A 26307-nucleotide genomic window follows, 5' to 3' on the forward strand; every position below is an offset into this window, starting at 1 on the left:
CAGTTGTTGTTATTTTTTTATTCAATCTGGATATGAATTAATTGAAAATGAGCCTTGAAGTAAAATAATATGTAGGTAAATAGTATACAAGTATAGGGCAAAACAATGAGATGTTACTGGGTTAGATTAAAAATTATTTATTTATATATTTACTGTAAACCCATATTCAGAAACATTTCTAAAGTCCATAGTGACAAAAACTTGCCGATAGGAACTTTCAGTCCATATGGCCATGGGGGACGTCTTCATCATGAGGACAAGCTGTAAAACAGCTAAAAGTCCAACATTTATTTACATTATTTTCCAAAGCCATCCAGTGGGCCAGATGGAGTCTTTGCCGGGCCGATTCAGGCCCCCTGACCTCATATTTGACACTCCTGGTGTAGTGTATATGGCATTCACTTTATAAAAGTTGTTGGGGTTTCATAAGGAATTATATATTATCTAGTGTAAAACTCAATAGCAAATAAATCACAAAAATAAACGTTACGCTCACAACACTAACAGTTTAGAAGTTTTATGTGGAGGTAAAACGAGGATCAGTCCCTGGGTATTGTAATCATATATAATCTACACAGTGCCACGAGGCTGATTTATTCTTTGCAAAGCCTAATAATCGATATCCAGTTGGATAGAAATGTGCATCCCCTCTTTGTCCTTCTGAAACTCTCACATGGGCTTCAGCGTGTGTTTAGTGGATTATTGAAAATGTGCCAGCAGGCTGAAATAAATTTTTAAAGTTACATAACACGGTATTGAGTGATAACTGCACGATCCATTTTGTTTACGATGAAATGAAAGAAAAATAATGTTTAAATACTTTCCCCCTGCATCCAAAAAAACTGAAAAAAGTCAGTCATATCATAGTCATGCACCATCATCAGTACCTACTCCAGAATCAACATCATCAGTTCCCTGCAGCTGTCACAGCTTTACATGTAGCCCTGACAGTTGCACCTTTGTGTTTTTTATCCTCTATTTCAATTTGTATCAGCTTCAGATTGAGACACATTAGTGGTGAAACCAGTAGGACGAATGCAGTCTTTAGGTTTTTTCTTTGTACATCTGTACCTGCATCTAGCCCATTCACATGAAAACAATATAACACCTTTACCTGGCACAAATTAAAGTCCGCAGGTCAAAGGTCAGGGTCACTAAGGCCTAATGAAAAACACATTTTTAATAGATTTCCTTCACTGTTAAAAGTATCAGAGAGACGCATCTAGTTTCTGCTTTTCTTTTCATATCACTTACTTATCCCGCCCCCACCCCTTTCAGTTCTGCCTAGCAACAAGCCACACTTAGCTCATCAGAGCTTATTTATTTCATTTACCGTCCCCAGTCATGCAACACCAATCATCTGAGCAGTTCCACTTCCCGTCATCGTCCTCATTATCATTGCTTTCTGAGTCCCATCTTCCACCGTTTCACCGCATCAACTTGTTGTTACACGCGAGCCCCATCAGGATCCATTTACTGACAGCATTATACATGCATCAGTGTGCCTCTGTGTGGAGATGGGCTGTAATTAGCAGTGGAAATAAACAGGATGTAAAAGGGATCAGGAGCAGCATGTTTTAGGTGGCGGGCTAACAGTGATGTGAGCACGCACGCATGTTTAATTCACCAAAAGGGAGTTTGATCCTGCAAAACACACTGAATAAATATCCAAGATGGAAGATTTAAAAAAACAGTCATTTATAGGAGGGTTGTTACATTTGAATCGATCAGGATTACTTCACAGGGAAAGATGAGGTGTCAAAAAAGAAACGCGCTTAATCCCGTTAATTTTAGGGAGAAGCGTAGAAGTTGGATTTTGTGTTTATTTTAAATAAGGTTGCAACCTCATAGTGTGTTTGATCATTTCATCCTTCACCAGTAAAAGCATGAACAACTCTTGAGGATTTTTTCTGAGGATGTTTAAGAAGTATGTGAATTTAATTGCCTCCTAAAGACCAAACAAAGGATGCATTAATAGATATTTGCAGAGGGAGAGGAAGAGGGAGATGATGTGCTAGATTCCCCCCTGAGAGGAAAGGGGGGAGGATGAGAGAGCGAGAGAGAGGGACGCTTCTGCCATCTGTGTGTGACAGACTGAAGCTGATACCCCCCTCCTCTGGTTACACACACACAAACACACGCACACACTTGCCGTCTTATCTCACTTTGACGTACATACATCACAACCTCATCACGGCAGGTGGTGACGAGAAGAGGTGTGAGGCACGCTTGGCAGAGTCCAGCAGGGAACTTAGCGAAAACACACACACACAGACAGCAAATGGTATATTCTACAGTACACATTTGATAATACAACACTATGTTTATGTCCCATAAATATTTCACTCATTCTTCTTATCGTTGTGTTATGGGATGAAAGTTTGAATATTTAATAGTATCTGTTTGGATTATTTGGTAGTATATTCATGGAAATGAGTGAAGCAAATCTTTGTATTGAGTGTATTTAAATAGTGCGAAATAAAATGTCGCTTTCATTATGTGAAAATTGCACCTTTCAGCAGGATCAGAAAGTTCTCATCAAAGGCCACCAAAGCAAATAAGTTCAAGACCTGTTTCTCTGTCTCTTTCTTTGTTCTTCAGAATGTGACAAGTTGAGGAAAGATGGTTTCCGGAGCTCCCAGTACTACTCTCAGGGCCCCACCTTCTCTGACCCCATTCAGTCCACCAGCAGCCTGCAGGATGACGGGGATGATGAAAATGATAAGAAGGTATACATAATCACAGTATGCATGCATACCCACCTAATTTAATGTATGCGTTCAAATGTAGCAGGTACAACAGGCTCTACATTCTATTTGCATACAGGTGCAGAACACGTGCACAATAATTTAAATGGTGTTAGGCTCCCCTCTAGTGGCTGGAAAAAGAAGTGCTACATTTTATCCAAGTTTCAGTCTTGTCACATTGTGTAGCTTTCGGTCTTTCCATTTTTCTGTCTAATTTCTTAAATAAGGTGAGCGTGATCAGTACTGGGCAAAAGTCTTGAGCCATCCATCATTTCTTTATTTTTTTTCTAAGGCGCCGGACTTTCTTGTAATTTTTTGAAGTGGTCTTGAGCAGTAGTTCTCCAGGTTTTCTGAAGGTCTTTCAAAGGTTTTCTCAGGAAATTGGCTGCTTTTTTACTTGTTTTCATTCCAGCCCAGTCACTCTGACCTGTGAATCATTCACACATTTAAAAAGACACCAAGCCTGTGTTCACATAACAGAGAACTTTGCTAATACATAAATACATAATTATTTCCAAGTCTTTTGTTGAATCTATGAAAAATATGAAAGATAACACAGAGATAAAGTACTTGGCATATTTCACCATAGTGTGAGGATACTAGAGAAGAAGAAGTGGCAGAAAAAGAGTATTTACAGCAGATGAACAAAATCTGAAAGTCATGTCATGAGCCCAGACCTCAGTATTATTGAAACAGTGTGGGATCATCTTGATATTTTTCCCAGAAAAAATATAACTAAGCAAGGGGTTCCTCTAAACATTTGCAGAGCATTGTAGAAGAAATGCACACTTGTTGACCACGGTTGTGGGGCCTGTGATTTTTCTGATGTCTATAAACACTTCAAGAAAGAAACTAAAGAAGAGAAACAGAAATTTGAGGCAGAAATAAAGACGGGTAGAAAAAAATTGACAAGAAAATGAATCCGAGACAAAAACGATTATTTCTTGCTCTTTTCATCTGACAGACAATTTGTGTGAAGTGAAGTGTAAATGGTCAGAAAGCTGCATATTCCTCATCTCATTTTTATTTCGAACACACACACAGTGTGATGTGACGAGCACTCGAAAGGGTTAGTGGGTCTTTCACTGTGTTGTCCCTTAGAGCCCCTCGGTTTTATCCTCGCCTCCCATCTCTTGTTTGTCCTCCTGTTTTCTGCACACTCACCCCATCTCTTCAGCTCAAGCCAATCCCCGTTGCCCTGCCTTCCTTGCCCCTTCTTCCACTGTTTGTCCCCCTCCTGCTCTCTTCCCCATCACTTCCTGTTGTACTGAGACCGCTGAGCCTAACTTTGCCTGACAGCAGCTTCAAAAGAAGAAACAGGGCTCCCGCTTGAGCCACAGCTATGCAAAGTAATAAGCCATGCTTGAAACCAAACTATTGCTGAGATGTTTTTATATACATCCCCTCTCTTCACCTCCCCTTTTTTGCTGCCCCCATATTTACCCATCCATCCGTGCATTGTTTGTATGAATGCACTCTCAGTCAGGGGATAGGAAAAGTTTGAGTGATGCAGTAGTAATTGGTGGAAATCATCTGGATTTTGTAACTACTTATAATTACTCCAATTTAGAATCATTTGGATTTTCTTTGCTCTGAATGGAAACAAATGGCACTCACATCAACCTAAACAACATTGCTGCCATGCTCTGGACTAACTGCTCAACTTCAAGCCTGGACGCTGTGGTAAAGCACCGCTGTCTGTTGCTTTCTGCCGTAAATTCACAATCCAGGGCCCTTAGCGTGTCAGCACAGTTTACTGCATGAGTGATTCTCTCTCTGTGTCTCTCCCCGCTGTTGCTCTGTAGCTTTTATCCTCCCATCTCTGACTGGTCTGTCAGTTCTCTGTGGCGGGTGTTTATTTGTGTGATTGTGTGTGCATGGTTGACCGTTTCCATTTGGATAGGATGTTTACTGGCCGCAAGCTTCTAAAGGTCACAGCAGTGTAATATATTAAAGTTTGTTCAGGTCATATTGGCACAATCTGTCATTTATGGTTCTGACTAGTAAATCCTATGATATTTATTTCCACTCACCTTTTATACCATTATATAGACATTTATTCTTAGTAATAACTTTCATGCTTCGATCTGATGCTATTTTTATGTATTGCCTTTCATTGTGTCGCATCATGTTACTTCATGTTGTTTCTTTCCTTTCCTCTCTTTCTAGTATTTCTTTCTTCAGCTTTACCTTGTCATTAACATGTTATCTTTCTCTCAATCAGTCCACCGCTTCATCACTGGAGGATGACAAATCTCAGCTTTCCATGAGGTCTCAGACGCCGCAGGGCATGGGCGAAGGAGGGGAGGGGTACGACCCTGACAGACAGGTGGTATGGAACAAGGCTGCCCTCCTCCCCACCCCAGAGGAGAAGATGAGGCGGGCAGCTCAGGCCGTACCCACAGACATAGTTGCCATCAATGTCACAGGTATGTCACACCTCATGACTTCATTCAGTCCATCTCTCAACTGCTAGCAAGTAGCAACCATTCTTCATCGCCAGGTTGAGAACCAATGTCCCGATCCATCCGTAGCTCCATTTTTGTACAGTTTAATCGGCCTCATTCGTCCCTGGTGTCTCTTATTTTGCATTACCATCTCACCCACAGGCCTTTTGCTATTCTTAAGGGAAATTTCTGACTTTTTTAGCAGTTTGATTGAGGTATCCGATGATAAAGAGAGTGTCAGCACGCTGACATGTCATGAGAAATTTGCATTTCAGTTTATTAGTTTAGTTAGTTTTTACTGTTTCTGTTTACAAAAAAGAAAAAAAAGTCACATATTTCCTTTAATCAACCTTCTGTGAATGAGTGGTTGCAGAATAATAGAGAACCGTATCCAGTCATCCACAGATGGGGGCAAACCTGCACATGGCACTCAACCATGTGTTCCTCCTCTATGTTACCTTCACTCCTCTCATCATGCATCTTGCAGACTGACCTTTGCCTTCCTTTATGCATGCGTGAGCGTGTGTTTATGCCTGAAAGTCCTTTGACAGCTTATGCCAGGGTCAAGGCTTTTCATCGTCTTTGTGTCAGATCACTGGCCGTTTGACAGATGAACACTCGTTCACAGCAAATTTGCGTCGACTCAGTTCCCCTGTTAGCGCGCCACATCTTTCAAGGTTTTCCGCCACTCATAGGTACACTTATCTTAAGATTTGTTCATGAGACTCTTTTGAAGGAGTCCAGCGGTGGGATGGACTCGCAGAACTCTCAGTTCAGCATCAACATCCATATTTTATTGTCATAGTTAATATATCTGCAATCTACAGCCTTTTGACACTAATTAGCATTTAACGTGGTCCCTCGCCACACAAATCAGTGTTGTCACTTCAAAATAGTGGGAAAGAAGGAGTAAAACACCCACCGAGAGATCAGGGGCTTTGCCACTTTGAGAGGAATTTGTGATCGCAGCTATCCGCCCTTATATCAGTTTCTATTTCCCTGATGCCTGCAGGCTGTCACCAGCTAGTGAGATAGCAGAAAGAGCAGCAGTTCATAGCGACATATCACTCTTCCTTCAGGGAAACCAGACTCAGAGCGAGGAGGTTATTGAGAAGCAGTTCATGTTTGCATGAGTACGTGTGTGAGTTTGAAAGCACCTTTCATCCCATATCTGTCCTTTCGCATGTTGAGCTTTGTGGTAAGAGCATGTACTTCTCATCTCACACATCTTACATCAATGTATGTTTATACCCTGCAATGGAAGTTTGCATAAAAGCCAGCCAAGGTTTTCTTTGTCAGGCCCTTTCCTTTTGTTTTTGATTGGCATCACAACCATTTTCTCTCCGTGGGTTGTAAAAGACACTTTGGCTGGTTGGTGAAAAAGTTTAACTTGAGTTCAGTTCACCCAAATAACACAATGCATTTTCTCAATTAGGCTAAACTTTCTCGTGTTGAAGAGGAAGATTCACATGCTTGCTGCACAACATGTTTTTGTGGATCACTCTTATCCCACCACTGAGCATAAGCATACTTAACTAGAAAGTGTTAAACCTTTCTATTTGAATCCAGCTTTAGTTCAGAAAAATGCAAACTTTTTTTCAAGTCCAGTTAGTAGTTTGGATATGTTGGATATCCAGACATAAGAACAATTTTAGGTATTTAATATTTAGCATTTCTCAATAATTGAATCAGAAGAATCAGAATCAAATAATTTGTTAATCCCAGAGGAAATTTTGTTCACATTTGCTACAAGACAGTAACTAACCAATTAAAGTACGAATTAAATGATATAATATTAATACAAAATATAACAAAATGGCTCTAATAAATAAATATGAATATAAATAAAGTTGAAATTCAGGTGCCTCTCTTATCATATTAACTTTACTTTATCTGTAAAGGATAAGGGGAATCGGTGTTGTAGTCTTACACTTGTGATGTCTCCTGTCATATTTTACTATATTCTCATTTATTATTTGTTTAGAGCAGTCTCCAGTTCCACACGAGGGGTTTCCAGTATGTGATTTTGCACCTTAATATAGATATAACAGAAATCCTCAAAGACACTCTTGAGTAATATCATCCTTTAAAAAAAAAAGCAATGCATTCATCCTTCACAGCGTATCCAACAATATCCATGTTATAAACATTCAAATAAAAACCTAAAATCTTACGTTTTTAGAAGCACAAATCAGTTTGGTACTTAAAATAAAAGCAAGGGAAGAAAATGCTGATTTGTAATTTGGTTGAACTGACCTTAATATTTCCTGCCCTTTTGACGTTGCATGTCCAACTTGGAAAAAACAAAAACCCTCCGCATGTCTGTTGAGTTTGTTCCTTCTGACTAACCGACTGCTGTTTGCCTGTTTGTCCGCCTGCCTTGCTCTCGCCCTCCCGGCTACCAGGGGCAGTGTTTGACCGACAGGCGAGCATCCGGCGCTCCCTCATTAACACTGACACCGTGTCCCGCCGGCCCAAGAAGGTCAAACGCAGAAAGACTATATCAGGGCTGCCTGACAACATCAACCTGGAGCTAGGTATGGATCACTGTGGAGCTACATGTTGCCCTCTGCTGTCCACAGACCTGTACCAACATGCTAGACGAGCATCTCTTCTTCCTTTCTTTACTGCCAGCAAACTTGTTCTCTATAGGTTTATGCTTTTATCACACATAACTGTGTGCAGTTAGAAACTTGGCGAGCCCAGGAGGGTCAGACTGACTTATGTGAGCTCACAGTGTTGGATAAAGGATGTGCAGCTGCTACAGCTGATGTCTACATTATCATTTGTCCTCATTCACTCTCCTCCACCTGAAGATCTGCAGCCAAGAACAAGTTATGAAATCATTTTTTGTAGTTCTGTTGTTTTTCTTGTCTTTTTGTTATACTGCTTAAAAAAACTTCTAAGTGTTTGCCAGTTCTGTCATATGGTAGAAGGTAACGTCAGACTTTGCTTCTGATTGGTCGATCATTTGGATCAACTTTCTGTTGTCCTTTTGTCTGTGATGTGTGTATATCTGTGCCTTAGTGTATGCTGGTAGCATACGATTATTAATAAACTATCTATGAGACAACAAGCCCTGATCTCAGGTCGATAAGCCACCTTCACATGCTCTTTCTGAGGCTTATCATCCTATCCTACATTAGAAATGTAAAGATGCAGAGGTCCCCTCAGAGTTACTCAGCTGAGCCCAGTGTTAAGTGGGTACTAAGCTCACTAATCTGACACCGTGTTCTGCTGACAGCACCGCATGGCTAATGTTTATTTACACGTCATTGAGCTTCGGGATGACAGCACCATTTAAGGGAAATGTCATTGCTCTGTGCGATAACATCGCCCAGGCTGATAGGAAAAGAGCTTTAAAGTCTGGTTAGTGCCCAGCTGACAACACCCTCTGAATGTCATGATTACTGGGCCGGGATAATTGTCCCAGTGCTCCATCCCTCCCCTCTCCTTGCACCAGAGCTGCCTGCAAAGTAGACCTGCAGCTTAATCTATCGCAGCAGCAACAGCCGAGCAGTCAGTCCAGCTTTTAGCAAAGGAGGAGGAGAGTGTATGTGTGGTTCAGAGCGAATGCAGAGAGAGAGAGAAGAAAGGACGCAAGAGTGTGTATGTTTTGGAAGACGAGCATCAACAGTAGAAGCCACCACAGATGGGAGACACAGTAGACATCCTCTCTCGTTTTACGACTCAATCTTCAAACTGTTTGTTTATTAGCTGGTATGTTCAGTGTGCATCTTTCTGTTATGTGCATTTTATGTTTGTCCTTGTGCATGACAGGGCTGGCTTTGCATGCACACGTGTCTTCTTGTATGTCTGTGTTCCTATTTTTTTTTTTTTTGGGTGGGGGAGGGGGGGGGGGGTTTCTCTGCCTAATGCTTAACCAGCTGCCTGTCCTGGCACCCAAGGAGACTATTCCATTTTTCTATCTGATGTAGCCAGCGTAGGAGAAGCGTAGTAGCAGAGCCTCTATTTCTTCTCTCTGTCTCTCCTCATATCCTTTTCTCCATAATGAAGAAGAGCAGAAGTTATTAACGTAAATCAGGTTATGCCAAATCAAATTAATTAGCTTCCATGTGACCACAGTTATCTGACATTCCAGCCAGAAGAGCAGAAAGGTTTGTGGCTGAAGAAGTTATAGCAAGGCGGGGGGGTGAAGGTGGGATAGCACGAAGAGGAATCACATGTTGATATGTTTCTTTTTTCTTTTTCTTTTTCTTTTTTGACAACAGCAAAAGGACACGGCGGAGATCTCCGGCCACATTCTATGTTCCTCCCTGGACAGTACTCCACACTTGGCCGTACTGGGAGTGTCAACTCAACTCTCCGACGTTCGGTGACCAGAGACTCGAGCTGTCAGACAGAAGAAGTAAAGATCGTGCCTCCGTCCATGAGAAGAATTCGAGCGCAGAGAGGACAGGGAATCGCTGCTCAGATGGCTGGCATATCCGCTTCCTCTTCAACAGGAAGTATATCCATCTCCAGCAGCGACAGCTCTGGAATACTGATGCTGTCGCAGCATTTTAATGGAGACCCGTCGCGTTTTCACAGTCTGCCCCGACAGGGCGCAAGAGTGTCCCTCAGTGCCGATCCCATCTATAGCAGCACGCCCATCAAGTCAGAGGAACATCTGCAGAGGCAAATTGGAAAGCTTCAGGTTGATGATACTGTGGTACACATGAGAAACGCCCCGAGGACAGGAACTTTGCCCAGGCCCAAGTCCCAGGAGGTGAAGGGGACACAGTCCAGTGAGTGGGGCGGGGGTCCGGCATGTGTGGTTTCCCCTCATGCTGCTTATTCCACCTCATTCATCCCCAATGCCACCATGTCCAGTTCTGCTGAGGTTATTACCCTTAACACCTCGAGCCAGCTCACCCAGTCCCCGGTCTCAGCTTACCCCGCAGCTCGAGCGCTCAGTTTGGCTTCCCCAACTAATGCTAACCCGCTGATCTCTAGTCCAGCAGCCTTCACCCACAGCTCCACCTGCCCTGCCTTGGCCACGTCTACTCCTACTCACACATCACAGGATAGTGGCCTGAAAGTCAGAGCACCTGCCAGTGAGTCAGGTCACTCTGACAGTAGCGCCCACAGCCACAGCACCTTGGCCCCCACTCCACCATCTTGTCTGCCGGAGGAGAACTGGATCTACGACACACCAGAAAATGTGGTGGCTCCACACCGCACTCTGACCTCCAGTTGCTCCACTCCAATCAACCAGCTCTATGGCAGCCTGGATCAGTCCTCTAGGACCACTACTGATTCCAGCTCTCTTTACTCCCAGGACAATGATGGATACTACACCTCTATGCACCTGGACTCAGGCCTGCGCTCGCGCAGTCACGGTAGCGGGCACGGGGTGGCAGCTGGCCGGGCCACCAGACACAGCATGTACGAGTGCCGCGAGATGGCCAATCAGGAGGACTCTGGAAGCCTGTACAGTGACCGCTCGCTATCACGCAGCATCTCCCTACGCAAATCCAAGAAGCCTCCCCTGCCACCAGCTCGCACGGATTCTCTCAGACGCAAGCCAGCTGCAAAAATGCCCCCCGGAGGTGTTAGCGCCATCAACGGTGCTAACGGGGAAAGGGGTACAACACTTAATGAAACTCTAATTGCAAGCTTGCAGCAGAGCCTGCAGATGGGGTTGAGAGGAGGGAAGGGAAAGGGTGCGTCGCCATCATCAACCTCTCACAGCCCAAGCAGCGATTATGATGACCCTTGGGTCCTCAGGCCCCGCAGTCACAGCAGCATCAGTGCAGGCAGCTCCGCAGCATCACTAGCAGCTAACGCAAACTGCGGCGGCGTGTCTAGCGTGTACTCTCTATGCCATGTGACACCTGCCCACAGTGACACCAGCAGCCTGCGCTCTGACTACGCCGACTCTTGGGGCTACTACATGGACTACCCTCGTAACAACTCGGACCAGGGGGAGCAGACACCCCCAGCCCATGCCGCAGATAACATGTCAGCCGGCGTTCACCCAGGAGTCTTACAGAATGGAGGAGGGATTCACAAAAGTCAGATCCCTGGAGCTCCAGGTCAGGAGCGAGAGGTGTCGGCGAAGCCCAAAGCTTCCACCTCCTCCCCAGACCGGGTGCATAGACTCACCTCGCCATCTAGTGGCTACTCCAGCCAGTCCAACACTCCCACAGCTGGAACCCCAGTGCCCGCCTTCGCCAGGTCCATGTCTCCCTCGGGCGGCCGGCCAAAACCCAAAGTCCCCGAGAGGAAGTCCTCTCTCCTCTCATCCGTTTCCATGTCCTCTTCTTCTACCTCCCTTTCCTCCAACACTTCAGACTCACTTAAGAGCAACGGTCCTCCTCCTCCACCACCACCACCTCTCCTCTTCTCCTCCTCCTCAACTCCCAACACTCCTCTCAGCCCACCTCCACCCTTCCCTCCCCCTCTACCGCCAAGCTCGAGCACAGCTTCCCTGACTCCTCCACCAGCTCCCCCATTGCCAACCACTCCTCAGGGAGGTTCTCTAAGCATGAACTCTACTTGCTCCACCTCCCCGGAATTCCCTCCACCTCCATCCCCCGAGATGCTGATTCACCCGAGTTCATCTCCCAATGGGAGCTTCAGTCCCCCTCCTCCACCACCACCCCCACCTCCTCCTCCTCCTTTGCCGGCTACTGTTACAGCTTCCTCCTCCCCATCTTTTAAGAAGGCACTAACTGATGCTCCTAAAGCAGCTCCTTCTAACAGTCCCACAAACTCACCTAAGCCCCTCATCACACCATTTGCACTGCAGAGCGTTCAGCTTCGTTCAGTCAAGCGACCAGAGAAGGAGATCACAGATGACAACAAAGCTGAGAAAACAGGGATGGACCTCCTTCAGGGGCTAAAGCCTCTGAGCCTGGATAGCTGTTACTCTCAGGAGCATCCCACTGTCTTACCCCTGTTGAACAGCTCTCTGGAAGCGGATTCCCATTATTCCTCACCATCGCCTGTGTCAAAGCTCTTGGAAGAGTTGTCACTGGATGACAGCATCACAGAGGACTCACCGGACATTGCCATCGTAAATGGAAAAGCTGATGATGAGAGTTACACACTTGTGAATGGGAATGAAAAAGAGGAGGCACTAGCGTTGCCCAGTCCCGCACAGAGCCACGAAAGCTCTCCCATCAAGCAGAAGGCCCCACCCCCAGCAGTCTCCAAGAAGCCCAAATTTTCCCTTGTCCCACCAGTAAGCCCCCAAACAATAAATAAACTGTTTCCATCTCAGCAGGAAGAGACTAACATCCCCCAAACAGAAGACCAAGTAGATTCTCCGCGAAGACAAACAAAAGAAGAGGTGAAAGAGGGGGACGGTGAGCATCAGGAGGAGAGAGAAGACACTTTAGAGCATTTAGCAGAGCGCAAAGGAGCATTCACTGAAACCCGATACGAGTCTTGTATCACTACATCTGTTAGCAAGGAGACGAGTAATGCCTCTGGGCTTTATACCAACGGAGAGGCTGATGAAGAAGAGGAAGAGGACTGTGATGGGACGAGCAGCACCACAGGGTCCATCAGCTCCAAGGACGACGAGGCAGGTGAGTCTGACTCGTAGTTTACTCAATATGTTTCCACAAAACAAACGCAGAAATGCAGAAACGGAAGCAGAAAGCCTTAATGTACTTATTTGCCAAAATCCTAAGAGGTTAGAAGTGATCCAGCAGACTGAGGGTTGTGCAATGGGTTCCTTTGAGCTGCTGTAAAATTTATTTTGCCCCTAAGCAAGCAAGCTAAACTTGAAGGCAGAAGCTTTTAAAGGTTTGAAAAGTGTGAAAATGAAGCGGGAGCGGCGGCTTATCACTGGGACAGCAGCTCTGCAGCCTCGTGCAATCATCCCGCTTACTCTTTATTCTACTCCTCCTTCTATATTTTGTATGCGGAGATCTCTTTTGGCTGCTGTCCCCCTTCTTTTTTTTGCCCCCCCCCCCCCCCCCCAGCATTGCTGCACACGTACACACACCTCAGCCTCCGCTGTCTACTCGACTCCCCTCCACCATTCATCCTTCTCTTCTGTCCAAATATTCATTTTTGCCCCTCTGCCTTTTCTCTTGCTCTCTCTCTCTTTTTTTGTGTTAATCGCTCAGCCCGTGTTTTTCCTACTCAGCTGTCCTTCTGTCCCACTCCCTCTCTGAGTTAAGGGAAGGGGGGTAAGTATCCCAAAGGAGATGCTTTATGTGGTTGGAGGGACAGGGGGGAGGGGCTCGGTCGTATCGGAGGGGAGGGGAACGGATCTGGTAAGGGGATGAAGGGGAGGATGGGGAGAGTGTAAAGTGAGACTGCCTGCAGCGGCTCAGGCAGTCGAAGCTCAGACGTGAGCGCGGAGGTTAAGAGGAAGAGGAGGAGGAGAGGGGAAAAAAAGCTAAACTAGAGGAAATGAAAGAAGAGGAAAATCTAGAGAGGGAAGAGAATGTAAGGAGACAGTTGGACATCTCCTCCGTACAACTTCAGATTTCATAGGCGGCCAGGTTAATGCGACAGGATGGATGTAGGAGTGTGTGCTCCCTAAAAGTCTGCTCTCTCCTGACTGTGTTGGATGTAAATTGTATATCCCCCCTGACCTCAGGTGACGTCTTTGAATCCAGTACGGCAGAGTCGTCTCCAGCCCCGTCAGCAAACGGGGCGTCCGAGAAGAGCATGGTAACCCCGACTCCCACGCGACCCCGAACCACAGAGGACCTCTTCGCCGCCATTCACAGGTACGATGATGCACTCGTCTAATGTCCTTGTCGCCCTGCTCATTTTTAGAGCACCACATCAACTTATTTTCTCCTCTCCCACCTCGGTTCTGGATACATAATTTATTTCCCCAATCTAGTCCTGCTTCCTATTATTCCTACTTTTTTGTCCTCTCCACCTGCCCTCGCTGTCATTCCTGCTTTTCCAACATCCTCATAAACCACAGTGTCACCTGTGATTTGTGTTTTTCAGTCATCCCCCACTCTCTGCCCTCCACCTCTCAGTCATAACTTTATCCAGCATTATCCCATACAGAAGAGTACACATCTGTCAGAAAGCCGATCTCTGGCCAGTGAAGCATGAAGGCAACGGTTAATTTGTATACTAAGTATTTGTGAGTGTAATTAGATTAGAATTGCTAATTTTTAGCAAGAAAAAAGAAAGAAGGAAAAAAAAAGGCTGTTGCTTCATCCATAATTTACTACTCGACACCCCCTGGTCCTAATCTGGGTTAGAGGCCACTGGAGACATTTCTCATTCTCCGTTTCTCCGTCTATACGCCGCTCCGCTGTCTCTGACATATACTGCATACATGCTCTTGTGACTGAAGGCGGCACAGACATAAATTTCTCATGCAGCCCGCCAGTTTGGGTTTCGCGGTCACGTGCAACAGCAGCAGCAGCATTGGGGAGTTCTCTTAAGCGTCCCAGGATTTCATTTTGCTGTATTTATGGTCCCCACGTCACGTGTGCATGTATCATTTATTGCGCTGCCTAATTAAGCGTGAATATTGTGTAAGCGTGTGTGCGTTTGCAGTCAAGGCAGCATTTGTTTACCACTCTCCTCCTCCTCCATCTATCGCACCCTCACAGCGTGGGAGATATAGAATAATTTTGCAGATTTGTTTCCCAGCGGTGCTGTTAAAACTAAAGAAGATCCCTCAAACAAAAGAATGAACTCGCACAAATTCAATCTGCAAAAAGTGCCCTAAACTGTAAATTCAATCGAGAACTGTTCAAGGGTGGAAGCACCGGGTATTAACTGTAACACCCCTGTAATGCCACCTGCCAAGTTCTTTTTGTTTTTATTTTCTTTCACCTTCACGTTCCCCCGTCCTTTCTCACTCGCTGTCTGTGAAATCAGAGAGTAATAAAAGCCTCGAGTTGAAATTCCTTCACAGCAGCGGCCGAAAACACAAGTTTGTTGTGAGAGAAATCCTCCAAATCAAATGTAATCCAGCCAGCAGAAAGAAATCGATCCAGTGCTGCCATGCTTATATTGCCTCCTTGTTTACCTCTATAACTTGGATTGGCACCTGCGCTCTCTGTTTGGATGTTTGCCACTGCAAGTTCACAACGGAGCCTTTGAATTCAGGTGTGTTTGAGTGCACGCACGTGGGATTGTGCGTGAGAAAAGTCTTATGTAATGCTGATGGGCTAATGTGGAAAGGGAGCTCACAGCGGATGACGCTAGATGGAGGTTGAATTTAGGGCACAGACATATTTTGCAGCGTTAGATTCTCACACAAACCATTTCCATCCCTTCAGTCCTCCCTCGCACTTTTTTGACCTTCACACAGCGCTGTTCATCCCCACAGGTTATTTGCCCTTTAGGGAAGATTTCCCTCCAACGATCTAATCTGAGGATTAAAAAAATTTGTCTCCCTTATCACAGAATGTGTAGTTGTAATTCCGTTAATCATGTTTCTCCTCTCTTCTTCTACTGTGCAGAGAGGGAATGGGTGCAGTGTTTCTAGAGAGGTGCGTAGTGGCAAGTAGCCCCTTTCCTTTAATTAGCGAGCCTTGTTTTCACCACCGCCACGCTGATGCTGCCTTGGGATTAGCAGCAGTAATCCCTCGGTGCAACCCGCCACCCCCGGTATCACAGACACAGATTAATAAGGCTGTTTTCGCCTCAAGCCCTAACGCCTCCTAATTCTGCCAGTTGCAGCTTTTATTGCCATGCTTTGGTGCAGGAGTTATCAACACTCAAGGATGAGTGGTGCAGCAGACTACGCTGATACCGACCACAACAACCACCACCCGCCCCCTGCTGAGAGGAGGCCGCCTCGTCCTCATGTGATTAAAACAGCTCTGGGCGCTTTTCTCAGTTTGTTTTTTATAAATTTTATTGTGCCGCGTCTGAGCTTTCATGCAGCGTTGCAGCTTCTGGAGCTTCTGCTGTAAAACCTCACCGGATTTCTTTTAACCACAAATGTGTAACTCTTCTTCTTCTGCTCCTTAGCCCTGGTTTGTTTCCGAGATACGCCGCCATGTTTGTTTGCTGGGGGCAGTGCTGACATATGGCAAATTTGGGACAAAGATTTGTGGAATGTGGGCAGCAGAGTTTTAAATGTAATCTTTTTTTTTTAAGCTGCAGCACAAACATCAACAAGAGTGGGCTTACATGTGTGAAATCCCGTGGATGAATAGTTAAATCTGAGCTCCCTGACAACACTGCCCCAGTAACTTAGTCCTGTATTTTGCTCTGTCGAGTCAGCATAAAAAAATAATTTGATCTGCTGTGCTTCCGCTCGCTCACTCAGCAGAATTCCTCAAGACTATTTTAAAATCATCTTTCTTTCTTCCACAGGTCAAAGCGCAAGGTCCTGGGTCGCAAGGAGTCCGAGGAAGACAAGACCCGGCCTGGGAGCCACTCGCAATCTCCACCCACCACCCCAACGAGCCTGTCTCCAGGGATGACGTCGTCGTTGCCCCGTCAGTCGGGATCCATCCAGCGCAATCTCCGCAAGTCCTCCACCAGCAGCGACACCTTCAAGGCACTTCTCCTGAAAAAGGGAAGCCGCTCTGAGACCAGTTTCAGGATGTCTGCTGCCGAAATGCTTCGTTCCACTGACCCACGCTCCCAGCGAACGCGCTCCGAATCGGCGCTGGACTCCCCCACTGCTTCTCCCTCCTCACCGATGGCCCTGCACAGCCCGGCCGGTTCCCCGGGCCGGGGTAAGAGGGCAGCTGACGAGCGGGGCCGTTATGATGTCTTTACCCTGTCCTCGCCGACTTCGTCGCCCTTTTCAATGGGCGGATTTAAGTACGGGCGCTCTCGGACACCGCCCTCAGCTGCCAGCAGCAAGTACAACGCCCGCAGCCGAATCCTCAGCAGCCCGATGACAGTAATCTGCGAGCGGGACGGGGAACTGGCTGAGAGCGAGTACGGAGACACGGCAGAAAGTCTGTCTCAGCCAGCAGCTCAGGCTGTCCCTGTGCTCAAAGACTCCAATGGCACTTTATCTGAAGAAAGCAGAAGTTAAAAGAGCAGGAGCCGCCCCTTAGCTTTGGGGAGCTGAACTTATTCGTTGTAACCAGGCAGGGAGCTGGAAGAGGAGCCCAACACAAGGCCCTCTAGAGACACCTTCCTGAGCTCCACCCCCGCCCCTCTGAGGGAGTGGACATGTCTGGTCCTGATGCGGGACCTGGATGCGGCTCCATCACGGACCGGACAAAGCGCAGTCTGAAGCAGAGAAGTGGACCTGCTCCAGCTTTTTAAGACTGCCATGATTCTCATTCTTTCCTTCGTTTGGTGATTCACCTTTTTTTTGTTCAAAGAATAGTGTTTCTTTTAGACCTGGTGTTCCTAGTTTTGTTTGCCATTTGTTTTTTTTGTTTTCTTTCTAACTTCATCCCGCAGGAGTCCTTTTAGTTTCACCAAAGGACTAAAAGTTAAGATGGCAAACTTAAGTGAATTGAAGGAATGGAGAAGTCACTTACTGTTCGCTTAACTTTGCTGCTGTGGTGCTACATAGCTAGGAGAGAGTGGAATGTAAAAGTGTGCGGGAGGCTCGCCTGTTTTCAGTTTCTGCTTTTCCTCTGCTGGCTGTGGGAAGTGTTTGAGAGCACCGTGGCTTACAAGTGTCGGCTTCAAACAGCCAATCAATACGTGGAACAGGCGCGAGGACGTGGTACAGCAGATGGCTCCGCGGTACAACTTCACCTACGGTTACCAACGGGGGTTATTGTTTTTCCTGCTCTTTGATCGGTGGTTTTAGTTTGCAGAGCTGGTGTGTTCAGGGGTCCATAGGAAGTGCAGAGGGCTCAGTGCTGCCACCTAGTGACGGGGAACAGTGTGGAAAAATAGTTGGGGGATACGAAGGTTCAACCAAAACATCAAAATTACTCTCTGAAAAGGCTCATAAAAGTTAGTTTGTAGAATTTGCACTGTGCACATTTTTTTTTCTCTTGGTGAATTTAAAAAAATTGTTTTAATAAACCAATTACATCATGTCATGTCACGTGTTTGGAAGTTAAGTATGAAATGATAACATTAGAGTAAAAGAATATTTTATTATCTTTTAGTGATTGTGTGGGTTACCAAAGAGCTTGAAAAATGAAACGGAGTCGGACGTGACAGCAATCCGATAGTCTGACACCCCCGTGCATACGCTCCGAGAAGATCCACCAGACCCTGTGGGGGCAGATTTCTACATAATTTCTATAATGCTGTTGACCTTTCTGTTTATCCTTTTGCAGTTTTATATGGTTCTATATGTAAATAAATAGAGAATTGAGTTTTAAGTCACACTTGACCTATTTTCAAAGACTTTGTACATTTTTTTTAGAACCCTCTGTTTGTTGAAAGGGAGTGGTTTCCTTTTTTGTAGATTATTTATTTTCACACAGGAAGGCGTCGGTATGGTTTAACTGGTCCGAGTCAGCTGACGGGTGGTTGAGGCACAGGAAAGAGAGGTTAGGGGTTAAGCAGAGAAATCAAAGAGCCACATTTAGCTGGCTGACCCCAGCGAGCCGTTATTCTGTTAAAGACGCATCAAAAAGATAATAATATCAATTTTAACCAGCCTTTAATCTGAAGTCATGCCACACTGGTGCTCACGGCTGAATAAATGTGGTCTCTTTAGGTGACAGCCGTGAGACTTCATAACCTCCTAACAGCCATAACAGCCTGTGTGTTAATCACCTGTGACCAAAAAATGTGTCTCCCAGAGCCCGCCAGGCTGTGATTGAGCGCTCCCGAAAGCATCTGTGCTTGTGAAAAGACAGAGAGGACAGAAGAAGTAGTGGGAGTGGAGCTGAAGGCAGGCTGCTAACGCTCTCGTGTATGTCTGTGTAATAAAAACAAGGTGATATTTAAAGAACGCATCTCTGTGTCATTTCTCTGTGTGTGTGTGTGTGTGTGTGTGTGTGAGATTCACGGCCATCTGCCTGCTCAACACCCCAAATCACAGCCTCATTAGCGCCGTCGCCATGGCACCCACACTCGTCCGTCATCTGAAAAAAAACTCCCGTTATTCACCCTGCTCCTTCTGCAGGGGTCATCACTTATATTCCTTCTGGACATCCTATTAGGACACACTGGGTTAGAACCTCTCGCGTGACTCCCAGTTAGCGCTGAGCCATCCAGACAGGACGCTGCAACTTCTCGATATTTGCAACAACGTGCAGAGAGGCACCTATAAATACCATTGCGCCACTGGCCCGTTCAGTCTTCTCAGGGGAACAGAAACGCAGACAGTGTCTTAGTATTTTAAATGAAGCCCCATCACCTCTGATTCAGCAGCCACCTGCCCTCTGACGCAGCGTCCATCTGGCTGCGAGACGGGAATCAATATGAACTCCCCGCAGCTATAATCACACTATTGACACTTCACCACTTCCCCCCGTCTTCTTACATTCAAGACCACTCAATGGAGAGTGTTTATAAGGCATGGCAAATAAAACAGGGCTGATCACAGGGAGGCCAGGAATAGTAACCACATGTGTTTAGGCTGGTGGAGAGTGCTGCTTCACTTATTAAACATCTAGCTTTTTTGCACTTGATTCCACAAAGAAAGACTCCGGCCAGATGGGGGAATCAAACCAGGACCTTCTTGCTGTGAGGCAATAGTGCTAACCACCGTTTTTATGCTAATAAGGTTCACATGGATTCAAATCCAGGTTGGGACCTTTCTGTGTGGAGTTGTTGGAGCGTGTTCTCTCCGGTTACTCTGGCTTCATCACAGTCCAAAGACGTGCATGTTGGGTAATTTGGTTAGTCTAAACTGACCATAGGTGTGACTGAATGTGTTAGACATATGTGTGTACCCCGACCTTTCGTCATATGACAGCTGGGATAGACTCCAGCACCTTCTCAAATCTGGATAAGTGAAAGAAAGGTGGATGGACTGATTTGGAGGGCATAAAATTTTACAATGTGAAAGTATTTAAAGATTCCAACACAAGAACGCTATTTAAAAAAAGCATTTTAGTAGAAGAAAGTGTTTTAATCAAGCTAAATACTTAGTTTACCCACTTTAACTCATAAGGGGTGGGGTGGCTGTAGCTCAGGTGGTAGAGCAGGTCATCTACTGATTGGAAGGTTGGTGGTTCGATTCCTGGTTTCCCATAGTCTGCATGCCAAATATCCTTGGGCAAGATACTAACCCCAAATTGCTCTCCGATGCATCCATCGGAGTATGAATGTGTGTGAATGTTAGCTATAAAGCACTTAGAAAGATGTGCTTGTGCGATTGGGTCTGAATGGGTGAATGCACAAGTTGTGTAAAGCGCTTTGAGTGAGTTTCTACTCAGATGAGTAGAAAAGCACTATATAAGAACCAGTCCATAAGGGCTTAAACCACAGAAGAAAACAGTTTTTGGGGACCCGCTTACAGCAGCTATGTAGACTCCCTTCGCCCAAACCTTTCCAATACTGGTGTTTAGGTGTTTCTGTCTGAACTGTGTTAAACTCTAGCATTCATTCACCAGTCAGCTGAGCCAAAGTACTATAGTTAATGAATGGCAGGAGTTATATTAATCTCAAAGACAAAGAGTTCTTACATGTGCATTATGAGATATGAATACTACATCCACACAGTTTCTGTTGCGTCCAAACTGAACAGTAAATTTCTCCAGTTAATTTCACCAGAAAATGAAAGTACTTTCACATCATCAGCTCTAGTCGCCGCCAGGCTGGAGGAGAGAAGATAAAATTAAAATACAAAACTGTGGTGTTTAGATTAAAACAGTGAGCCTCATTATACCGATCCCCTCCGCAACAGTTTCGCTTTGCTGAGCACGGTCAATGAGATCAATATGCGTGTGTGTATGCATGAACAGAGGATAAAAAAAGACATAATTTCTGCTGAGTGTGTGAACATGATATTGGGAACAATTCTGCCACAAATAAAATGAGTGACTCAGCAGACATCGGGCTGAGAGCGACGAGGGCGCGAGAGGAGACGTGAGGTGAGGTGAGGAAGGGCGAAGTGAGTCGCGGCTGACAAACGATCGATACGAGCACCGAGGACGATCCAGATTTTATCTGTTACTGAACACGTGAAACTAATCTGTGACTGAAAAAGCCCAGCATGAAATACAAAGGACAAATACTTAAACGCACATTTATGATCCGAATAATGTTTTAATCACGAGTTATTGATTAGATAAGACAATTATTACATTATTTAAACTTTCAAATTTCCCAATATTCTTATCAGTGCAGTGCTCGTGCCATCATTCTTCATCCGAGTACTACTATGAGTAATAAAAACACACTTAATGATTATATGAAGATATAAAACAAAAAAGGCACATTTTTGTTAGCTCTCTTTGTCAATATTAAACCAAAAATGGTCAGTTTGAGCAATTGAGCACAAAGCTGGTTAAACACACATTTATATTCATTGACAAAAATGACAGCTTATGAGACGTGTTGTGACGGGCCCAGCCATTCATCACAATGGATGCAAATGCGGTCGCAGTGGCAGTAAGTGAGGCCTGAGAGCAGATAAACTGAGATTTACCGACGCTCGGCTGCTTGCCAGGCAGAGTCACCTTCCCAGCGCCCGAGCTGACTGACAACAAAAACCTTCTGCTAAACAGTGCAGCTGATCTACAAAGTCAAAATATGTTTAATGCTTAATCCCTTGCACTTGATCCCTCTGGTCATAATGGATTTGATGCTATCCCTTTCTTAATGCGACTCAAATCCAAGTACCAGGAGACACATTTTCACAGCCTGAACTCGTGGCGTGTGCAAATATTATACTCCAAAGTTCAGTGAAAACAAATATGAGGCTTCTGCACTTTTAGATGCACTGATCATTTTTGTGTGGATTTACTTTTTTTATGGACTGCGAGTCCTCACCAAACTGCAAAAAACTATTTTTTCCCCCCATTTTGACTGCTGATTTACGTAACTCTGACTGACAAAGCCTCACAGTTGCATCTAATAGCTGTCAGACTGCACTTTTACACACAGCGATGGCTGGATTTATCCTTGTTTTAATGTCCATAAAGGCACTAGTATTATTTTAGAACTGACTTAAAAACCAACTACGAACATTTCCTTTGCTTTCTTTGTTTCCTACACACAGTCCTGTCACATCAATATGTGAGTGTAAACAAGTAGCAGTTAGTTGCCATGTTATTTGAACATTTTTCACAGCAAAGGCTTCGACTTGACGTTGCAGGAAAAAGCAGCTGAAACTGTTTGTTTGAAATTGTGTTTCATGATTATGGGTTAACTGTTTTCACTAAGTTTTCCAATAAGACCTGCAGGAAAGACTACCTCAAGAGGGAGAGGGTGCACAACACACATGTAGCCTTCTTTCTTTGCATGCAATTGAAGAATTGTTAAAAAATATATATGTATCTATCTATCTATCTATCTATCTAGTCATATTCTGAGTGCAGCCAGTGATCCTAAAATAGATATATTTATAGTGTCAGCATGACTTAAACAGATCTGTGTTGATAGAAACATCTGATGACACGGCAAATCTAAGCAGCGTCGCCTGAGTGACACGTGGCTGCTCTCACCTGCTAGTGTGGGAGTGTAAATGAAAAGCAAGAAGCTTCGTGTCCGTTGCACACAGGAAAGGTACACAGTGTGCTCCCACAGTGAGCCAGCCTACACCGCCCCCCTGGAACCGGCTCACACTGTGAATTTTATCGGTCACATGGGTGCTGTGCTGTCCCTGCCCTGTCAGGCTAAAACATCTGCTGTGAAAAAGGAGGTTAGCAACATGCACAATCAAAAGCCTAAAATTAGTGTATTTTGAAAATATTCATTAAAAAAATATATATTTTTAATTAAGACGCACTTGTGAGGTTTTCTGTTAACATAAGAAACATTTTCTTGACTACTTGGCTCCACCTGCTGGTTATATTGCTCCATATGGCCGACAGGACCTCTAGTTGTCGTGTAATTAGTCTCCTTATCAAGTTTTTCAGTGAGTAATCAGTAACTTTTAGTGGAAGTAGCAAATCTAACTTTTGTTTCTCGTCAAACTGAAATGTATCAAATCATCACATTTAAATTCCCTTCACTAACATTTTTATAGGATAGAGTGTGACCCCGGAACGCTCTACTGCTCCTCTTCGTTCTTGAGGATCCAGACCTCATTCCTGCGGTTGGTCAGTTTGAAAGGGCTGTCGTACCCGGCTACGTAGTACGGTTTCTCGATGTATTGGACTCCATCCCTCTTCAGACTTTCCATAAGTTTCAGCAGCTCTTCACGCTTCATGTTATCATTGGAGAAACCACCGTATGTCCTGGAGGAATAGACAAAAGATTGATTTCTTTCTTTCTTTCTTTCTTTCTTTTTTAAAGAAAAAAAAAACTAAACCACTCATGGTTGATCACTGTATTTGTTTTGGACAAAATAAACAATCCAAAGTCTAACCTGGCGGCTCTGTTTGTACCCTACCTGACATACACCGTCAACTCCTTCCTGTGCTCTATAAACACCTCGGGCTCGTTGGGCTCGGGTGGAGTGGCCTGATGCTCCTCTGGGATGTAGAAGGATACAGTGAACTGAGATTCACACGCCGGGCCGGCCCCGGGTTTCACGTGGCACGTCACGGGGGCCGTCATCTCCACTTTGGCCTCTATAGAACCAGCAAGAAAGGAGGTTCTTTTGTTAAAAAAAAAAAAAGAAGAAAAGAGTAGCCGCACATGCCAAACATCATGATGATGATAATAGGGCTGAAATATAACCAGCTTGTGTAAGATTTACAGATGTTAAATTTCCTAAACGAACTATCAGTCACCAGCTGGTGAATCGAAACTTTGGTGAATGGTGACAGCTGTACAGATGGTTGGGCTGTAACCACGATGTGCGCCAGATGAATGGGATTAAACGCCATGTTTACAGATCACAATCTCCTTATGCTGCTGACCTCAGGAACCAGCAACACAAACAATATATATTCTCATAAATATTGCTGCAAACTGCTGAGCAAGGCAAAAGTAAGAGAGGAGGAACTGTTGCAAAGTGCTGAGCAGGAACGAAAGTGCACTTTCTCTGAATTTTCCATCTGTCGATGCCTTGGAACCCCAGTTCTCTGCAAATTTGTTGTGCAACATTAAAATACTGCCATTGTGATGTGTAGGTTTTGTAACAGATTTGCCACAGCGCCACAAAATAAAAGCCTTAAACAACTCGCACAGCTTCAGCAACACAGGCTCAGCTTACCTTGCGTAAAGGTGATAGCAGTAACATGAAACTCACTGTTTTTATTGTTGCCTTGGATGTAGTTGAAGAGTCTACGGAAGCCAGTAGACAAGGCTGCTTCCAGCTGCATCCCGCTCACAGAGGTGCTCATCCACTTAGTGGGCTGGTAGGTGCGGATTTCATAGTCCTCTCCCTGCCACACACAGGCGCACAATGAGGATGACAATTGGTTATTATTGAGCAATTTAAAAAAATCCAAGATTTTGTATACAAAATACCTCGAAACTGTGAAAAAGACAATCCCATTTTTTCTTCAAATGTGTGTTACAACAAAAATATGACTCATTTAGCCACAAATCTAGAAAACTGGAGTTGTGTGAAAAAAATTGCTGTGTGAAAATTTCACACAGCAAACATAACCCAATGATTTCCAAAACTCATAAAAGCATATTTTCATTACAATAGAACAGAAAAAATATGTCAAATGCTTAAACTGAGAAAATATAAAACTTTTAAGAAAAATATTGGCTCATTTTGAATTTGATGGCTGCAACATGTTTCAAGGTGGTGTTGGTGGTGTTAAAAAGTAACATCTGGAGGAAAATTTTGCACTAATTAGATTAACTGTCAGCACATCAGTAACATGACACGGTATAAAAAGGACATCTCAGACTTTAAATATCTCATCATCTACAATACATAATATCAAAAAAATCTCAGAATCTGGAGAAATCTCCATGTGCATGAGAAAAGGCCCCAAAATCAATTCTGGATTCTTGTGCTCTCGGGCAGCATTGCTTTAAAAACAGGCACGAGTCTGTCATGGAAATCACTGCATGGACTCAGGAGCCCTTCCATAAATCACTGTCTATGAACATGGTTCACTATCCATGAATACTCTGTCATGCAAAGAGGAAGCTATATGAAACATGATCCAGAAAAACTACCTTCTTCTCTGGGCCAACGTTCATTTAAAATGCACTAAAGCAAAATAGAAAATTTCTGTTGTCAGACATTTCTTTTGTCTGCCCCCTCCTGTAGTTCCACCCCTGCTGTATATACAGGTTTTAGAACAACACATACAGCTTATCCAACGAATACAGCTGGCATCCAGATGATGTGTTTCTCAAAGAAGGCCTTTCATATTTATCCTTAACGACATACTCCATCTATTACAATAGCACAGCTTCATAACAGGAGAGTGGAAATATGCATAACGCAGTGCACACGCGACACAGGGGTTAATAGTTTAACCAAGTTTACTGTGGTTTCTTCTGCTGTCAACTGAACATCAAGCACTCATTTAATGCACAGCACCCTGTTGTCCCGTGACAGTGGGGACAAGCTCAGACCAAAGGTCCAATATTCTGTTTTATGAGCTAAACTGCAGAGCACTTACCTTTTTCTCCTCTGCAGTGAATTTCGGATTCTGCAGACCGGTGGAGAACAACACTTGTCCCACAGCTTTCAGCATGACTGATGATCCAAACCTCCTTTTCCAAGGACAAGACAGAGGCAAACTCAGCTTTCCAGCCGCTGCAAAGTTACACAATGATGTAAAACCGCGCATCTTAGGTTATTTAACAACTCTCTTCAAATGCAATCGCTTTTTTTTTTTCTTATTTCGGTGGACGTGTAGCTTTTTATCAAAACACAGCAAAATTATTTTTTACAGTAAAATAATAATGTATAAAGATAGAAAAAGACATAATTACCAGGCAACTCGAGTGTTTGGTAACCGATGTCTGGGTGAACAAGGTGTGTGCTGTTACGAGCGCTTGTTTTCGTAACATCTCTTCCTGTTACATAAATGCGCATTTTGATTGGCGGACCGATTGTCTCGTCACAATAGGACACGCCCCCGAGTAAATACAAGCCTTCTCCTGGAAAGTTCAACTTCAGCCTGAATTTAAACCGGTTTGGCATGAATGCGTACACCCTTTCGTACCAAAAAGTGATTTCCGTGTGTGTTTGTGTGTTATTTAATGTCTAATGTCTTTGCTTATATTAGTAAACAGGCTGTAGACAA

The 26307-nt window shown here is 44.6% G+C and overlaps 2 protein-coding genes across 12 annotated transcripts in view; one reads left to right on the top strand and one right to left on the bottom strand.

Moving 5' to 3' along the window:
- The window catches only part of nhsl1b (NHS-like 1b), a 103193-nt gene extending 84245 nt beyond the window's left edge, over positions 1-18948 (top strand). For 5 of the 9 annotated variants that reach the window (XM_085132815.1, XM_085132818.1, XM_085132816.1 and 2 more), the window contains 7 exons: positions 2602-2729; positions 4972-5176; positions 7600-7731; positions 9427-12732; positions 13758-13890; positions 15601-15630; positions 16463-18948. In XM_085132815.1, the coding sequence (XP_084988941.1) occupies positions 2602-2729; positions 4972-5176; positions 7600-7731; positions 9427-12732; positions 13758-13890; positions 15601-15630; positions 16463-17138 (4610 nt within the window). In that variant the 3' untranslated portion in view covers positions 17139-18948. The remainder of the gene's footprint in view (positions 1-2601; positions 2730-4971; positions 5177-7599; positions 7732-9426; positions 12733-13757; positions 13891-15600; positions 15631-16462) is intronic. The other 4 variants (XM_085132817.1, XM_085132822.1, XM_085132819.1 and 1 more) reach the window with 3 other exon arrangements.
- Positions 9049-26111, bottom strand: hebp2 (heme binding protein 2). Of its 3 annotated transcripts, XR_014869344.1 has the most exons (6): positions 25994-26111; positions 25678-25814; positions 24336-24471; positions 23532-23712; positions 22031-23376; positions 9049-21940 (listed from the first exon to the last, which is right to left on the bottom strand). XR_014869344.1 is itself a non-coding variant. In XM_085132861.1 (5 exons), exons 1-5 carry the CDS (start codon positions 26094-26096, stop codon positions 23190-23192), a joined length of 744 nt encoding a protein of 247 aa, XP_084988987.1. In that variant the 5' UTR covers positions 26097-26111; the 3' UTR covers positions 9049-23189. The 3 variants fall into 3 exon arrangements, 2 of the variants coding, with proteins under 2 accessions (XP_084988987.1, XP_084988989.1); XM_085132861.1 differs by having other exon boundaries at positions 9049-23376; XM_085132863.1 differs by having other exon boundaries at positions 9049-23376; positions 25678-25771; positions 25994-26078.
- Positions 26112-26307: the final 196 nt, after the last annotated feature.

The sequence above is a fragment of the Neolamprologus multifasciatus genome, chromosome 15 (assembly GCF_963576455.1).
Source record: "Neolamprologus multifasciatus chromosome 15, fNeoMul1.2, whole genome shotgun sequence".
Lineage (NCBI taxonomy): Eukaryota > Metazoa > Chordata > Actinopteri > Cichliformes > Cichlidae > Neolamprologus > Neolamprologus multifasciatus.

Coding starts and splice junctions, on each gene's coding strand:
- hebp2 (XM_085132861.1), bottom strand. CDS start 26,096: ATGCGCATTTATGTAACAGGAAGAGATGTTACGAAAACAAGCGCTCGT. Junction 24,472..25,677: donor TCACTGCAGAGGAGAAAAAG/GTAAGTGCTCTG, acceptor TGTGTGTGGCAG/GGAGAGGACTATGAAATCCG. Junction 23,713..24,335: donor CCAAGGCAACAATAAAAACA/GTGAGTTTCATG, acceptor CTGGTTCTATAG/AGGCCAAAGTGGAGATGACG.